The sequence below is a fragment of the Mirounga angustirostris genome, unplaced genomic scaffold (assembly GCF_029215605.1).
Source record: "Mirounga angustirostris isolate CCGP_5_RB_7025 unplaced genomic scaffold, mMirAng1.0.hap1 SCAF_3, whole genome shotgun sequence".
In the NCBI taxonomy this organism is placed as follows: Eukaryota; Metazoa; Chordata; class Mammalia; order Carnivora; family Phocidae; genus Mirounga; species Mirounga angustirostris.
In genome coordinates this window covers 99598803-99617558 of record NW_026991711.1, presented here as the reverse complement: position 1 = coordinate 99617558, position 18756 = coordinate 99598803, and the positions used below count along the sequence as shown (strand labels likewise).

The window sequence follows — 18756 nt, the reverse complement described above, 5'->3', positions numbered from 1 at the left end:
TCTGGAACAAAGGGAAGCTCAGGCAACACTGGGTCTACATCTCTGCATAGCAAGAGTTTTCTACTGCCTTTGCTGGGGATGTGGACTCTCCATATTGCCAAAATTCCTCAGGGTTCCCTTCAGTCATAATGGCACTTGCTTGGACCCTGGGAGCATTCCAGTTCTTGACCGTTGATGTAACTACTTCTGTGACAACCCACACAAAACCTGTGTGTGAGCAGCCATCTTGAGGATCCACCAGTGTGGGTTTCCCTGAGCGACCTGTTCAAGTTCCTAACCTCGGTTCTTGGGGCCCCTTTGGTAAGATCCTTTCACTCCGACTTACTACTGGTAATGCTGGAAACAACTATTTACCCCAACCAACCCACATGTCCCTTTTCTGTCACAGCTGATCTTCAGGCATCTTTTCTCTCAAATGACCATAAATATCTGATGTTGTAAAAGGCAGCAAAGAATCCCCATTTAGTATCTTCTAAAATGTAGGGAAAAAAACAACTATGCATCTGAACAGAGAACCACTTCTGCATGACTTCTTGTTAGACAGTCACTGAGAAAAGCCTCCCTGGGGGATTTTTATCTATTTTCTGTGAGTAGCTGTGGATGTGCTGGGCTCTAGTTGGTAATGATGATTCCCCTAAGTTGTCTCTTCTGCACATATTTGATCCCATCTGGATGTTACTGCAAACATAATTCTATCCCTGATTTATAGCACACGATAAGACCATTCACTTTACTCTTTACTTTGTGGGGTCCATTCCCTACAAAGCAGTCACATTTCCTTGCTTAAATCTCTTTGATGGCTTTCAGGCTGCTTTCAGGCTAAACTTTAAGATTCGTGGGGAAGTATACAGATCCTTGCAGTTTGATTCTTACTTATCTCCCCGGCTCCATCTCCTATTGCATCTTCCCCGGCTCACATCACTTTGACCATTTGGGTCTTCTTTGAATTTGTGAAAGAAGCCAAGCTCTTTCCCACCTCAGGTCCTTGACTCTTGCTGTTCCCTGTTCTGGAGGGCTCCCCTTCCTCCTCACCCTTTCCTCTATCTCCCACCTCACCTTTAAAATGTCACTTTGTCAGAGAAGCCTTACCTATATTCCACTTCTCTCCCATTCTCCCACCCTTATCCCCCATTTCTCATAGCCCCCTGCTCTCTGCGACTGCTTTTAACACAATTTATGTTTTCCCACTAAACTGAGAACTCTTAAGAGCAAGGACCTAATCTATTTTGTGCCCAGTGACTATTCTGGGGCAGTACGGTCCCTGCCATAACTGAGTAGGTGAGCAATACTTATGTCAAATGAATGAAAAACCCACTTTCCATACCGCAGCCCAGTCTAACAACTTACTGTTATCTTCTGTTGTGAATAAGACATCCATCCTTTCTTAGGGAAAATATTTTTTATTTCAGCCATATAAGCAAATTGATAATTTATCAGAAGATTAGCCTGGGGGAAAGCTGTTAAACCTCTACATTCCCCAGGTGGGGTCCCACACCATCACCTGAGAAGTTGTTGTAAATGCAAATTACCAGGCCCTTCTCCGGACCACCTAAACAGAAAACACTGGGGATGTGGCCCAGCAACCTGTTTTAACAAGCCTTCCAGGTAATTCTGATGCACATTTAAGTCTGGAAACCATTGTTCTAGGCTCTCCAGTTTTTAGCCTTTTTTCCCTATTTTTTTTTTTTTTTTGTCCTTAATTCTTGGTATAATCCTCCTGCTAAAGTAGTAGAATCTTAAACTACCGCAGATGGAATCTCTGTCATCATCCAAAAGCCTTGAATAACGGCCTATTGGTGTAGGGTACATTATGCAGAACGTACCCCCAGGAGGTTTGTTTTCCTCGTGGGTACAGGCCTGCCCCTGGGGGGCCTGCAATCTAGACAATGTTTTAACACTTGTTACGTGCAATGTTGTAACAACGCACAGGTGTAAATGACTAAAAACTCCGCACGAAGGCAGAAGAGCTACGGTGCAAGCCTTTGTTCACCCATCCCTCCCGACTGCTCACCCTCGGTCTGATATCGCTCTTTTCCACTCAGAAAAGCAGACTCTTCAAGTTACAAGAGTGTTGTGTGCCGCTGAGAACGTTTTCTATTAGGCCGGTTTTCCCCGGGGCACTGGAGAAGATACTCACGGCTGCGGGAGGCAGTCCCATTCGTCTCTCAACCTAGCACAGAAGTAATTGAAACTAAAAAGCCCTACCAGCTTCTGGAGAACCGGAGGCTCGGGCCGATTTCCCCGCCCCTACCCTCTGGGAAAACCCGAAGTGGACTTCCTTAACGTCGGGACGCGAGCGGCGGCCGCCGGCAGCACGTCACTGCGCATGCTCTCTCGCCCCTCCCGCTCGGAGCCGGAAGGGGGAGCGCTCGCGGCCTGGGCCTGGCCTGGCCGGGGCGGCGGCACCGGCGGCCATCTTGGCTTCCCGGGGCAAGGCGGCGTGGGGGAAGAAGTTGTAGGGTGGGGGCAGGAGGGAGGAGGAGGGGAGAGAGAGGGGGAGGAGGCCGCGGCGGGGCAGGGCGGGGACTGCATGCCCGCCTGGGTTGCGGAAGTGGTAGCCGCTGACCGAGCCTGCTGCTTTCTCGCTACTGCTTCGGCTTCCCGGCTCCCCCCTGGACGGAGAGGGCGACCCGGCTGTGGATGGTCAGAGAGCTCCGATCTCCCGCCGCTAATCCCTGGCCCCAATCAGCACGGAGCAGACGGCGGCAGCGGCAGTAGCAGGCGAGGAAGATGGCGGGACGGCTGCCGGCCTGTGTGGTGGACTGTGGCACGGGGTAAGGGGGCTGACGGGCGGGGGTGGGGTGGGGAAACTGAGGCGGAGGTGGGAAAATGGCGGGGGAGGGTAGAGGTCGGGAGATGGGTGCTGCGGTAAGGTGCTGCCGCCGGCCGTGTCAGTCTTAGCCGCTCTGTGTTGCCAGGGGTGGGGCCCGGAGCCGGGGCCTCCCTTGTTGCCTCGCTTCACCCGTTGGGACCGGCGCGGGGGCGCGGGGCCGAGAACCCCCCTGGGAGCGGCTTGCTCCGCGCAACCCCTCCCGGCCCTTCCCCCATCGCGGTGGGCAGCGCCGCCCAAGGAGACGTGGGGCCGGTCGCCCCACCGGGGCCCGCGGTGCGGTCGGGGTGGTCGCCGACCCGGCGCACCCGGCTCTCCTTTTCCTCCACGTCCCTTCCTGCCCGTGAATTGGGGGACCGAGTGGATCGAGCGCGGGGACAGCCTGGCAGAGGAGCGAGAAAAGAGAAGCGCTCCTTGTAGGTTTTGCAAGATTGCTGTGACAACACTCTGCCCAGGGTGTGGGTGGGGAAAGGGAAGAATCGGACTCTGAAAATGGGAACCTAGTCGGGGCTTTTATTTGACCACCCACCTCTTCTTCCTTTCCGACTCCGGGTCTTTTCCATCTCCTACTGCGCTTTTACCGGTGAACCAAGTCACATTTTAATTTGAGAGAGAAAGATGTCATGTGTTACTTCTCTTGCCTCAAAAAAGTCCCCCAGTGAGCAAGCGCGCTGCAACTTCCTTAGTTTTGTCAAAGCCGCTTCCTGCTTTCGGCCTTTTATACCCTTATAAGGTAGTTTTTCGTTTCCAACCTGAACACATCTTACTAGAACTTTAAAAATTAAGCGTATTTCAAATAGATTGAATTACTGGTGCTAGTTACCAGGTTATGTGAACTTAAAAATATATGCATTAGTGTTTCGCTGGGAAGGAGGAAGGGAAGCACCGAGGAGAATAATTTGTGTGTGTTCATTCTGTGAAGGTATCTCAGATTGAGAAGGAAGGTACAGAACTATAAAGGGACGTGGTTGCTTTTCAAGGAGTTACCAGATCTGTAGGGTAGCCTTTTAGCATGTAGACTGGCGTTAAAGTGTATAAATAGGCATTTTAGAGTTTGGCACACTTTGTATTTTCATAGAGAATACTGTCTATATTTTAATGTGGAATGACTTCTTTATGTTACAGTGTTAGGAGTGTGTGTGTGGTGTGTGTGTGTGTGTGTGTGTGTCCTGTGCGTATATATTTTTACATTTCTAATTCCAAACATAATCCAATGGGGGGGGGGCGTGGGTTGTGAGAGGTAGAGTATCAGCCTATTTTCCCTCCTTTTATTATTCAGCAAACTTTTGTTGCCTAAAGGATTGTGTGTGCTCCTAATTCCATTTGCTCTCTGTAAAACAGCTCTAATCTTCATGCTCAGAACTTCTGTCAGTGTGACAGTTTCTAAAATCCCAGCCATGCATGTGGAAACAACTGATTTATTAACATTTTCTTTTGGGAAACACCAGCCTACTTTAGCCTTAGAACTTCCAAATGTACTGTTTTGGTGGACAGCTTATTAAAGTTATTATTTTTTTATCCTAATTTCCTTGAGCCAGTATTTTTTTCCCTCTCTCTCAGTCTAATTGGTGAGTAGTTTCATGCTTAGGGTCAGTTTTAAAATTAGATTTGGCCCCAGTGAGAAGGAATTTTCAAGTGCATTTTGTTGAAGTGAAAAATACTGCTACATAATTAATATTTTATGTTTTAGAAACTATTGGGTTGTTAATAAAATTAGTGTAGATAATTGTAATCCTAATAAGTAACAGGGTAACAAGTAGGATGTTACTTTTTCCTCATTCTATTTTTCCTCTTTTGAAATCAGTTCTGGTTATTTTTGAGTTAGTATACTAGGTATTTCATTGAGGTTAACTGTCCTTAAGTGACCTCCTTCTGATAGGGCCACCCTGAATTTGAAACACATGCTGAGTAACCAGGAGGTGCAGGAGGGGTTCAATCTATACTTAGGATTATTTTTGTTTTAATATTTTCAGTTATTACTACATTATTACATTTTACTTTATTGCATTAGTTTTACCTCACAAAGGTGAGGTAGTTATCTGGACACTCATGATTTAAATGGAACTGATTAGGATTCCCCATTGCCTCTCACCTTTTTTAACATCTGTCAGAGCTCCATTTATTTTGGTCTTCAAAAGTTTTTTGGTCTTTTGTGTTGCCTATTAATGCAACTCCTGGAAAGTCACACCTGCAGCTTTATTAGCACATAGAAGATAGCTCGTTGAGATTGGGCCTGCAATAAGCGTATTTAAGGAAGGCCTTCATAGGGAGTTTTATGTTGCAGAGTACTGTGATCCCCAGATGCAAATTGTGCGCCTATAATTTGTGTGTTTCTCTGTGCTTTAGAGAATGCATTCATCTATTTGGTCTATAATTACAATTACCCACTTAATATAAGTGAAAAGCTATAACTTGAACCTGGTTGCTCATTCCATTATGTAAGTTAGGAAAAAGATAACTGAAAAAAGTGGCCATCTAGGAAACTTGATGTTCTCGGATAAGAAAAGCTGTAGGAGTTAGGAAACATGCGGCTTAATCCCCAGACTTAAAGTTAGAGATCCTCCAGCAAAGATCCTTTATCTCAACATAAGATAAAGAATCACCTAAGCTCAGGGCATAAAAGAAAATAACTCCTTTTGAAAAGAATTTAAAAAGAACTATTTCTTTAATACTGAATGATATCATATCTACACTTTTGGTTTGCATTAGAATAGTACTGCAGAAAAAAAATTTGGGTAGAGATTTTCATTGATCGAACTGGTTGCTTTAGAACTAATTAAGGAAGTCAAATCTGCTACCAGTGGTGAGGGAAACTTTTTTTTCAAAAGCTATTTTATAACATTGTTACACTTGCGAATTTAAGAGGATCCTAAATTATTTTTTGCATGTTTTCACTCATTTCTTCAGCGTTCAGGCCAAATAAAGGAACTCCTTATATACATTTTATGCTATAGCTTGATTACAGAACTTTACATGGTTAAATTTCCTTTTCCCCTTTATGTCTTCCTTTTTTACCTGATCAGTACTGCTTTGGTAAATTATTTCCATTATGATAGCAGAGGTTAATACGGCCTTATTGTAGAACTATATATTGGTATCTAGATATATTCAGATTTAGAATGAATTCAGGAATTTCCGTAATCGACTTAAGCTTCCTAGCATAATTTTAAAATGTAAGCATAAATATTTTGTTGGAGTCAGTGGATGGGGAGCTTATATAATTCATACTGTGGTCACATTCTAGCAATTAGTATGGATAGGATGATCTTTGAGAACCAGTGGGGAAGGGCTGAGTGGGTGGGGGAAAACATAAATGGGAAGTTCATGTTTCCTTTGTGAATTCTGAATATAATGTTTAATAATAACACTATTTCTCCAGCCATCTCCAAGGGCAGAAACATTTGTAGTATCTTGTTACCAAAAAACACTGAAATTCTTATTCCTTTAGGGGTCATGTTTTGCATGCCCTTTGAAGTAAGTGTAACAGGCTCCTTCCTGTTGAGAAGTCACTTTTTTTTAGCATCTTTTTTTTTTTTTTAAGTTTAAATTCAATTAGCCAAGGTACAGTACATCTTTAGTTTTTGATATTATGTTCAGTTATTCATTAGTTTAATATAACACCCAGTGAGGGTTGCAGAAAGGGAGATGGGTCGGGGGATGGCATATCTGGGTGATGGGAATTAAAGTCACTTTCTTACTTAGACTTACCTAAAATCTTTCTGCTTTCCTTTCCCACCAGTCTCTCTCCCTGCATGCACGTTTTGTGTTGAAATATTGACTTTGGGTTGTATATATATATATATATGTAATCTAATGAACAGCCTAATTGTAAAACACAGTTGAGAAATTTATTTTTAAGCACAGAATGGGAAGCTCCACTAGTGGAGGACTGCTGGTCAGGATTTTTATTTATCTTATTTAGTTTTGTGACTGTCATTTTTACCCCATTTTACAAGTGAGCAAACAGGATTAGAGAAATTTAAATTACCTTTTTAGTGGCTGTAGTTAGCAGTTGGTAAGAGTTGCTATTTGGACTTGAGCTTTTCTGTTTTGAAGCCCTGTGTTCTATTACACTGTGGGCATTCCTGAGCCCCTTATCAGAACTATGCACGTTTCTTTGTTTTTGTTAGTAAGGTTAATTCTCTTCTTGTTTAAAATATTGTTATAAATCCTAGCCTTATGCATTTGATTTAATGAAATAGAGAAACCATTCTTGTGGAAATCTTTCAGATTTGAGATACATACATACATACATATATACATATATATGTACATATGTGTATATATACATATATGTGTGTGTATGTATATGTGGATATGTGAATTCCTAGCTTATTTCCTTGTCACTTTGCTTAAATTGAAATTCTGGAAAAAGTTTACTCTCTACATTTTGTTTAATCAGGAAATACTAACAGCTGATATTTATTAAGAATTACATGTCAGACCAAGTGCTGAACGCTTTATTATCTCATTTACTTTTCACATCAACCTAAGAATTATTTCTGTTTTAAAGAAAAATTTAGGGTTTAGAAGAAGTTAAACTATATGCCCAAGGTATTATAACAAATAAATGTGGTACAGCCCCTACTCTATATAATAGTCTCCTTACATAGAGGATGAGCCTTTGACAAATCATTTAGATATTTTTTTGAGAGAATTCATTTATGATGTTTTAAAGGCAGAAAGCAGTGTTAGTAATTTAAGAATTACTTGCACACATAGAAAAGGTGGTATTGCCAAATCAAGGCTTACTATATACTTGGCGGCCGGTCAGACACTCTTGGAATTACAATGAAAATGTGTAATACAGTCTGCTCTCAAGAATCTTAAGGAAGTTGCAGGGAAGGTAGGGTATGCGCTCTCCTTTTAAGGATTTGGATATATATAGGAGAAGGGAAAGCATATACAGCAGAAAGAAGAGAGTAGTAGCTGCTTCTTATGTTTAGCCCTGTTAGCATACATTGCACCGCCCCCTTCCATTCGAATTGAGGACCATGTAATAATGCACATCTAGATTATGTGATGTGAAGGGGAACTAACATTTATTGAGCACTTGCAGCAGAACTTTGATTCAAAATATTTTTACTTGATAGGAAATAAAAATCCTTTACAAGAGGAGTTAAATGTTGTAAATAGGGCTTTTAAAATATTTGCAGAATGGAATGCAGTTGGATCGGATGTAGAGGAGGTATTTGGGATGAAGTTATGGAACTTGACACATAATATGAACTCACATCTTTGTTGAATGAGCGAGCAAATGAATGACGGAACAAGAATTAGCGGTATGGTTTAAAAAAAAACTGCCTGGGAAACACCCCATGCCCAGTGACTCAGAATCTCAAATTTAGATGATCTTCCTAGATGATTTTTAAGCAGCCCTCTCAGCACCAGCTTTGCAGAAATTCTAAAATAGGATATTGGCAGTGGGAATAGAGCAGAAGAGAGAAGTTGGGGAAAGGTTGCTTCTTTTTTGTTTGTACTTCTGCAGTTGTTTTGTATTATGGTTAGCAAGGGCTTTGTAGTCATAGCTGTTTTTGAGTTCAAGCTTTTCTAGTTGTATGACTGTACACCTTAAACTCTGCAGGTCACATTTTTTCCATGTGTAATTTGGAGATCATTGTATCTACCTTGTGGGTGGGGTTTTTTGGTTTGTTTCTTGTTTTTTGAGATAATGCATGAAAATGGTTAGTCATACTGCTTGACACACAGTAAAAACTTGATACATCATAATTATTACAGTTATCGGTTAGTTCTCTTTTATTGAATTGACATTTTTTAAGGACAGGAACACGGTGTCTTATGCTTATTTATTTTTCTTCTGCACTGCTTGGCTTAACACAGTGCACAATCAGAATGTTTTGCTGACTTGAGAGATGGAGGTATTGCTAGGGCTTGGCAATTGATCTTGGTAGATTGTAGTCATCAATGAAGAGTTCAGAATTTTGAGTTTGAGTGGGACAATTAAGGGAGTTGGTTTTAAGAAGCTGAGTAAAATTGTTACTTGAATTTGTTACTGAATTTGGATGATTATCATAATTGGAAATATTCTAGAGGAAGTTGAAAATACAGGAACTTCAAGAATGAAGGTGGAGATGTGGCAATCATCGTTACAGTTTATAAATTGAAGCTAATAAAATGATAAAGAAAAACAAAAAGATTGGATATTTTACTGTTCCTTTTAAAAATCTTGGATATGTAATCTGGCTTCTTGAGCATCACAGCGAGAAGAATGAGGGAGCACACATGGCTTGGAAGTGATGAGTGATCAGGTATGCTGACAGCCAGTCTTCTGTTTCATCCCACTTTTTAAGAGGCAGAATCCATAGGAGGAGATTTTAGCTCAGCATAGGGCTAAATTTCCCTCCACAGTGCTCCTCCTTGTCCAGTGTGCTTCCCCACCAACAGGTGGAAACAGCTGAACGATCGGAGTAGGGGCAGGAGTGTGGAGTGGTTAAAATGTAGCTTCAAGCAGTATGTTTTCTGAAACCAAATTCCCCTATAATAAAGGCATTTGAATGCTTGTCTGTAATTCTATTGGAACTTGCAGGCTATTTAATGACATTACTGATCTATAATAGCCACTGGCATAAAGAGGCAAGACCAAAGCAGTTAAGTAATAATAACACTACATTAACACGCTTTATAGTTTATCAAGCACTTACAAATTCATGTATTATTAAGTAACAGCACAAGATAAGGTGATGTTATTGGATTAATGTTTAAATTTGGTTCTCCAAAATAGGATAGTGACTAATACTACTTTGTGTGCTGGTGGTTTTATATATTTATATGGACCTTGATATCATACAATAAATATATAAAAGATACCTCCATAATTGATTAATACCAGAACAAAAAAAACCAAATAATATCTTAATTTTTCCAGGGGACCATTCGTGTAATTTTATTTTCTTTCAAGATTTTTTTCAAAACCTTTCATAACTGTTGACTTAAACTCAAGTCATTCTTACATACTCCTTATAACCAGGAAAGGAACAGCCTTGAATTTGTGTCGTCTGATATATTTTCCTTTCTAACTCCTCTCTACCCCTAACACATACTTCACAAAAATATTTTCTTCATCTGTTCTGATGCTGAACATTACATCTTTAAATATTCTCTCCTTTAAGTCTTCTTGCCCATTGTGGAAATGCAATTCCCTTGGGAAGGGTGTCTTTAAGACTTTTTTTTTTAAAGATTTTATTTATTTATTTGACAGAGAGAGAGACAGTGAGAGAGGGAACACAAGTAGGGGGAGTGGGAGAGGGAGAAGCCAGCTTCCCATGGAGCAGGGAGCCCAATGTGGGGCTTGATCCCAGGACCCTGGGATCATGACCTGAGCTGAAGGCAGACGCTTAACGACTGAGCCACCCAGGTGCCCTTGTCTCTAAGACTTTCTCAGTTACAGTACTTAGTGTGAATGAGAGGTTGCTACAAGGAGATTGAAAGTCTTAAGATGGGGAATTAGGGTGCAGAATGCCTTACAGTTCACGGTTGGTTTTGGAACTGTGTAAAATTACAAACTGTGTCTTTAGTATCGGTCCATGATAAAACTATTGTTTGCTTGCTTAAAGTCTTAGAGCTTAGTATAATTAAATATGATGCGTTTTTCTTTAAGCATTTATTTATTTATTTATTTATTTATTTATTTATTTATTTATTTATTTTAAAGATTTTATTTATTTATTTGAGAGAGAGAGAGAGAAACAGCATGAGAGGGGATAGGGTCAGAGGGAGAAGCAGGCTCCCCGCTGAGCCGGGAGCCCGATGTGGGACTAGATCCCGGGACTCCAGGATCATGACCTGAGCTGAAGGCAGTTGCTTAACCAGCTGAGCCACCCAGGCGCCCCTCTTGAAGCATTTTTAACTTCAGTTATTTCAAGACCACAAAAATAGCATTTAATGTGTATTTGTGAAACTTACTTTAGTGAATTAAGGGAAGTGCCTAATGACTTACATAGAATTATGGAGATGAAAAAGACTGAGAAATAATTTAACCCTCTTTATTTATAAATGAGACAGAAGTCCAGAGTTGAGAAATGTTTTTCAGGATTGCTCCTACTTATAAATTGATAGCATTGTTGAATTCTCTTAAATTTTCTTAGGAGTTCACATTTATGAGTTATAGTCGTTGGAGTTTCTTTTTGCCAGTTGAAATAACAATAAATGTTTTTTAAAGTTAAAGTAGTTTGGTTGAGGCCTGGTTCAATACATGCTTCAGAAATCTTTAAGCGTTTTTGTTGTAATACAAATACAAATGCATACTAGATGGCACAGATGCAAAACTAATTTTGTTTCCCATCATACCATATTTTTTTTAAAGATTTTATTTATTTGACAGACAGCGAGAGAGGGAACACAAGCAGGGGGAGTGGGAGAGGGAGAAGCAGGCTTCCCGCTGAGCAGAGAGCCTGACTTGGGGCTTGATCCTAGGAGCCTGGGATCATGACCTGAGCCAAAGGCAGACGCTTAACTATCTGAGCCACCCAGGTGCCCCCCCCATCATAACATTTTAACACAAATTCAGAAACTGTTTTCATAAAATGAATGCCTTTTTAAAGGAAATACGCTTTTTTATTGTTTCAGGCATTTAAATTTTAGAAGTACTTAATTTAGTTTTTGGATTTCAGTTATTTAAAATGTTACGTGGGATATGTACAAATCAGCCTTTCAGAGAGCCCTTTAGGAGTTATGTTTTTGAGATAATTATTTATAACCTTTTCAGAAACCCTATGAAGTGTAGGTACTGTGATATAATAACTATCTTAAAGGTGAGGAAACTGAGGTATAGAGAACTTAAGTAACTTGCTCAAGTAAATGTAGCTATAGTTAAGTAGTAGATCTAGCATGGAGCCCTCAGGCAGTCTGGTTCCAGAGCCCACTGTTAATACTAGGCAGTCTGGTTCCAGAGCCCACTGTTAATACTAGGCAGTCTGGTTCCAGAGCCCACTGTTAATACTGCCTTCAGTTGGGGTATAGTCAGTATCGGTGGTTACATTGTTAACCTAGTCTTTGAAGAGTATTAAAATTTAAACATACGTTTTTTAAAAAAAAAATGTTTTTAGAACTGTTAATTTTTAGTACAAATATGAGATATATAGGGAAGTCTTAGTGACTAATTCATTGATTTGATTAACCCAAAACACAAGCAAGTTAATCGACATAGCATTATTTATTAACTGCAGGGACAGGCATTATATGAAACATGATAAAGCTGACAATTGCTGGTTAATTCAAGACAGCTTAACTAAGGAAGTGATGTTTAATTACATATAACTTCAGAATAAAGGTATACATATTTCTGAAGCTGCAGTTTGAATAATTGATGCCATACAAAAGTTATTTCTCTCATTAATGCCTGCATTAAAAAAACAAATGAAATAGTCGAACTTAAGAATATAGGATTATAAAAAAGAAACTTTTTATTAGACTCAGAGTACTTAATGTTTGGTATTTGAATCTGAAAATAGTGAATATATAGATTGAGAGAAACACATGGGTTGCCAGAAAGTAACTTTTTTTTTTCCTAAAATAGAATTAAAGAGATTGTTATCTTCTGGAGTTTAGGATGAATTTTGATGCATTTTATCTAAAAAGTACACAGTTTTAGTAGAAGCTTATGTTTCCTGTTTGAAAGTATGTATTTTAAAATTTTGCTTCATATTAATCAAAATGGTAGAGGTAATAGAGCAAAGGAAAGAGGCCTTTTTTTCTTTTCTTGATTAACCTGTTATTCAGATAATGGACTGGTTGAGCATTTTATTGCTTCCAAAATGCATTTCGAAGGGGCCTGCTTTACTTGTTTCAAGTTGCCTTGTTGTCAGGAAAGTTATTTTAAAAGTAAAACAAAACTTTTTTTTTTTTTTTAGTAGTGAAACAGGATTTAAATTGATAGGAAGATTCTGAGAAGTAGAAATGAGAGAAATGTAATGTGGTTATATCAGTGAGAAATCTTGGATGCAAACAACAAAATAACTAGTTAATGTAAGCCAGAAAAGTAATTATTGTGAAAGGGTATGTAAGTGTAGATCACAAAATTGATGGGAAGGCTGGAGAACCAGGCTCAGAAAAGCAGAGAAAAGGAGAGACCAGGCAGCGAGAGTCTGCTATCAAAGTCATGTTGCGGGAATTCGGCAGGATGCTGGCAACTAGATACTAGCAATATAAATTATAAAACATCTCTTCATCTTGTAGTTATTCGGTCAAGATTCAAAGTTCTGACCTGAGCTCAGATTGGTTAGATAGATATCAATCATGTGATGTGTAGTAGGTGGCAGGAGTAGAATGTATCAGTATCGGGTCGGTCATTCTATAAAGGGATGTGAGGTTTTGTGACCTGCAAAGCCTTAATCTTTGGTGGATTCATCAGAATAGGAGTAGGGATTTGATGCTGGCAGAAAAAGTAAGTGTCTACTATTGGGAGAAAGATGAGGAGGGGGGAAGTTTGTTGTCCATTTGTCTTTATGTTGCCTTAAATTCCTCATTTCATTTTGATAACTGCATGATCCTTTTTAATAATTAGCACTTTGAGTGGACATTCTTTTCCAAAAGTGCAAAAACCGAGTGAGTTTCACACAGTGTTCATTCTAAATGTGTGAATCAAGAACAGTTTTTTAAAGGAATAATTAATGATGGTGTGAATAATATTGGATTTTTCATTAGAACAGAGGTGTAACAGTCTAGTAATTTTGGGATTATGGGATATTTTGGAAAGTAGGACCAACTTGATAAATGCAGTGATACGATAGGCCATTTATTTAAGCCTTTTTTTTTTTTTTAGAATAGTGAACCTGAATTATAATTAAGAGAATTTGAACTGCACTATTTTTTTCTTTTTCAGAGATAATGGGCCGTATATATTTATTTATATACAACAAAAAAACTAGGAAGTAGGAAATAGCTTTTACATCTATTTTGTTAATAGTTGGAAGAATTGTTTTCCAGTAACGCTAGTGAGCATCTGTGCAAATGCATACTTTTGCAGTACTTGTGTTATAGGGAATATAAGGATGATTAGGAAATGATGCCTGCCTTTAGGAAGCTTACATGTACATAATAATAACAATATGGTAAATGCTCTGCCAGGTATAAATGAAACTTTTTTGGAATCATAGGTGAAGGAAAATTTACTTTTTCCAGGGAAGATGTAAAAAGGCTTCCTGGTAGAGATCATAACTGAAGTAGGCCTTTAAGGATGAATAAAGTACTGATAGGCAGGAATAAGACTAGTGTACAAGGTAAGAGAACAGTGGTAGGAAACAAAGTGAGGTGGAAAAGTATAGGTTGAATTTGGATATATTAGGTTTGGTATGGTACAAGGAAACAGTGATGTTTAATATGGTACAGAGAAGTAGTGAAATACTCGATATGGTACAGGAAAGTAGTGAAAGTGTCTAAGGTATGATAGGTGCTCAGTAAGTGCTTCTTGAGTTGAATTAAAGAGATATGTTGGAGCTGGGTTATGGAGGTCTGGAAGTCCTTGAATTCTGCACTGCTTTGGTATTTATATTGTAGGTAGTACGAAGCCATAATCTATCATAAACCAAGTTTATGAGAATAGGAAGTATATTTGGTGACTTCATTATGGTGATTTATGGTGATAAAAATAATAACTAACAGTTATATAGTACATACTGTGTGCCAGGCACTGTTCTAATTGCTTTATATGTATTAATTCATTTGCTACCTAATTCTATAAGGTAGGTAGTTACTCTCTTTTAAAGATGAAACTGACACAGAAAGAGTAAGTGGGGAAGATCCCATAGTTAGCGTGACAAACTATACTGTTAGTTCTTTCTCTAGTTTTATTTTGGAAGTAACCACTCATATTTAAAGGAGACTGTACAAAAGACGTTGACTTTGGGAGCTGGTAGGTATTTGAGTTCATTTCTAGCTTTAGTATTTTTTTTTTTTAAGATTTTTTATTTATTTATTTGACAGAGAGCGAGAGCAGGAACACAGGCAGGGGGAGTGGGAGAGGGAGAAGCAGGCTTCCCACGGAGCAGGGAGCCCAATGTGGGGCTCGATCCCAGGACCCTGGGACCATGACCTGAGCTGAAGGCAGATGCTTAACGGCTGAGCCACCCAGGCGCCCTTAGCTTTAGTATTTCTTTGCAGTGATTTCTTCTTCTGTGAGGTGCAGTTCCCCCAATATGGAAACAGATCCATTTTGCATGGTTTTGATAGCGATTAGGGATACTATAAAGCACATAGCAAAATAACTGACATACAGTAACAACGGCAGCTATAGTTAAAATTGCTATAAAAAGGTATTGCAAATCAATGAGATCATATGATAATTGTCTTTCTCTGATTGACTTATTTCGCTTAGCATAATACCCTCTAGTTCCATCCATGTCATTGCAAATAGCAAGATTTCATTTTTTTTGATGGCTGGGTAATATTTCATTTTGTGTATATATATACCACATTGATAGGAGGAATTTAAGAAACAAGGCTGAGGATCATAGGGGAAGAGAGGAAAAAATGAAACAAGATGAAACCAGAGAGGGAGACAAACCATAAGAGACTCTTAATCTTAGGAAACACACTGAGGGTTCCTGGAGGGGAGGAGGTGGGGACGGGGTGGCTGGGTGACGGACATGGGGAGGGTATGTGTTACGGTGAGTGCTGGGTGTTGTGTAAGACTGATGAATCACACACCTGTACCCCTGAACCAAATAATACATTATATGTTAATTAAAAAAAACCAAAACAACAACAGCAAAACCCCAAATAAAGTCATTAGAAGGCTTAAAAACAACAACAACAACAAAAAACTAGAAACAATCTAGATGTCCTTTAACTTGTTTAACAAACTGGTACATACACCATGGAATAATACTTAGCAATAAAAAGGAATGAACTATTGATATATGTGGGGAAAAAAAAAAGGTATTGCAAGTAATCAACTACTTATTTCACCACTGGAATTCTCAGTTCTATGCTGAATACTATGGTACATACAGAAAGCCATGGTATGATTTTATTCTTTAGGCTTACAGTTTAGTTCCAGAGATGAAACTAATGTATGTGAAATAACTAAAGATGGTATATTAGTAGTTAATTGGGGAGATTAATAAAGGCTGTAGTTTTTGGGAGGATGGTTTATGAAGGAGCTGAACTTGCTCAAATTCTTGGAAAAGACTAAGTAGGTTATGATAGATGGAAAGGAAGGAAAGCTTTGTTATTGGAAGCTAAATTGGAAGCTTTATGATGGTAGGATGCCTTTTTTGTTCACTCTCTCCAAGTTATGGCCTCGTGCATAGTATTTAATAATGCTCAGTAAATATTTTATTGATGAAGGCAAGTCAGGCAGGAGTTTCAAAATATTTGAGGGAGGGATCCTTTAGGAGATTGCCCTACTTGGAGTTGACCCTGTTTGGAGCTGTGGGACAGCAGGTAGTTAATTTTATTTATATCTTAACTTATTCGGAAGGATTTTAAATGGGAAACAATGGTTTAGAATTGATTTGATTGGCAGTAGATTGTGTAGATCATTAAGCAGAAGATTGATAAAAGTTAAACTTAACGCAGTATCAGTCTGAGTCTTGTATTCTATTTTTAATAGCTCTGTTGAGATATGATTCACGTACGTAAAATTTACTTTTTTAAAGTGTATAATTGAGTTATTCACAAGTTTGTGTAACCATCTCCACAGTCAACTTTAGAATATTTTCATCACCCCAGAAAGTACGTCATACGCATTAACAGTCAAACTTTCCATTCTCCTTTCCTTCAACCCTCTGGAGTTACTAATTTCTTTCCTGTCTTTATGGATTTGCCTGTCGTGGTCATTTCATGTAAGTGGAAATCTACATCTTTAAGTGGTGGATAGTTGGACTGGTGTACTAGCAAAGAGGTTGGGAAAACATTGCTAAGTCTTAGAATAATTATAGGGATGGGTAGAGAAATAAAAGGAGGCTCATGGATAAAGGAAAATGATCTGGGGTGGGGAGAATTTACTGAATACTTAGTGCCATCTACTGTTACCTTTTTAAATCCTCATGGCAGTCTTGTGAATTCAGTTTTATGCCTTATGAATTAGGAATAAAGTCTACGATCATAGGATAGTATGGAACAGACATGTCACTCATGACTTTTTGATTCTAAGGTCCATATTTTTTCTTCCCCACTAGTGAAAAGGAGTTAGATTTTAAGTTTTAGATCTAAAAGGACTGGGAGAATTCCATTTCTGTTAAACACAAAAGAGTCCACTTTCTTCCACTCAACAGTTTTATCAGTTTTTTTGTGTGTCACGTTAAACATTGACTTTAATGTAATGAGAAGAACATTGGAGGGAATTGGAAATGCTTTTCAAATAATTGCTAATTATCTTTATAGTCAATACTCCCTGTGAATTAGCCACTGCATTCTTGTCCTAAAAGTTCCTAACACTAGAAGTACAAAGAAGACTATAGCTAAGCTGAGAATTGAGGTATTACAGAAGTTAAGCAGTGGGTTTCATTTGTAGACCTCCATTTTCTTTTAAAATTTGATATTTATCCTTAGTATATACTTTATTTTTATGATACAGTAAAGGTGGAAGCTGGTCATATTGAGATAGAATTCTTTCAACTTTAAATTGGTGGTTAATACTCAGAAATTTTGGAAAATGGGTTGCACTATATCATTAATGTTCTTTCTATCCTAAAGTTTGAGGGTCTTATATTCATTTTGTTATATGGTTTAAGATTGTGGAAACATGGAAAGTTAAAATTCTAGTGCTCTTTCTCCCTTACATAGGCTGTAGATTATTAACTGGATTTAGTGTGGTAACCTCAATACATGTTTGTTCTTTTCTGGAATGATTTTTTATCATAGCTTTTTTTCTAGTTCATTTTGAACTGTTTTTTTTTTTTTTTTTTTTTTTTAAGATTTTGTTTCTGTTTAGTGGTTCAGTATCAGTAACATATTGGAATCTTCAAATAGCTTTTTGCTGTGAGATGATTTTCAAAGCAAAAAGAAATACGAACCATTGTATTAAGTTAAAGTACTCTTTGTCAACCATATTGCTTTTAATAAGTAAAATTTGAATTTGCAGAATTAAAAATAATATCCATGCTAATATTTTTTAACAAGCATAACTGGTTTTACTACTTGAACATATTTTTCTTAAATGGATTCTTTTCTTTTAGAAAAGTACAGTGAATAATAGGACAGATACTCCTGTTTATCAGAATTATTGCCTGCTAGCATTTTATTATATTTGTTTCATTTCTTTTTAAGAGTGAGAGTGCATTACTGATGACTATTACCATTCCCAAATCTACTTTCCCCTACCCCAGAGGCAGTTAGGACCATGATAGACCAACCATTTCTTACATAAAACTCGTTTGTTTTTTGCCATTCATTACTCCCAGTGCAGGTCATCCCTCCTTTGTAACTTTGTTACACTGTAACTTCATTACATTTCCACTACTGTTCTTCTAGTCACTGAGCCTTTGATAACTTCAAAAGTGCTTTTTGAATTCTCTACTCTGTTTCTTGCTCTAAGCCATTTCCAATTCCTTTTCCCTCCTTGCTGGCCCAAATCAGCATTGGAGATTTTTTTCATTGTTGTATAGTTCAGGGAGAGTTTTTGTAAATTTAACTTGCTGCCTTGGGGTCACAAAGGAAAATTTTGGTTTAGTTTTCCAAAATACTATATTGTGCTAGCTTCGCCTTTTTCATTTTATGGTCTCTTTTTAAAAACCATTTAGAAAATGACACTTTCTTTTTAAATACAGGAAAGTGTAGAGAAGTAAAGTAGATTCATAATTTGACTGCCCAGATAACCCAGTGACGGGTTTTAAATCAAAGTAATACGTAAGCAAGTTCATGCATGAATTATTTCTGGGATATGTAAGTGATTTACTCTTGGAATGGCAACTGGGTGGCTAGGGGATATAGGCATGGTTGGAAACTTAACATTAATATTTTTTCAG

The 18756-nt window shown here is 38.4% G+C and overlaps 1 protein-coding gene across 1 annotated transcript in view; it reads left to right on the top strand.

The window, feature by feature from the left end:
- Positions 1-2512: 2512 nt before the first annotated feature.
- ACTR3 (actin related protein 3) overlaps positions 2513-18756 on the top strand; it is a 60661-nt gene continuing 44417 nt past the window's right edge. The window contains exon 1 of the mRNA XM_045868984.3: positions 2513-2774. Within this exon, the coding sequence (XP_045724940.1) occupies positions 2731-2774 (44 nt within the window). The 5' untranslated portion in view covers positions 2513-2730. The remainder of the gene's footprint in view (positions 2775-18756) is intronic.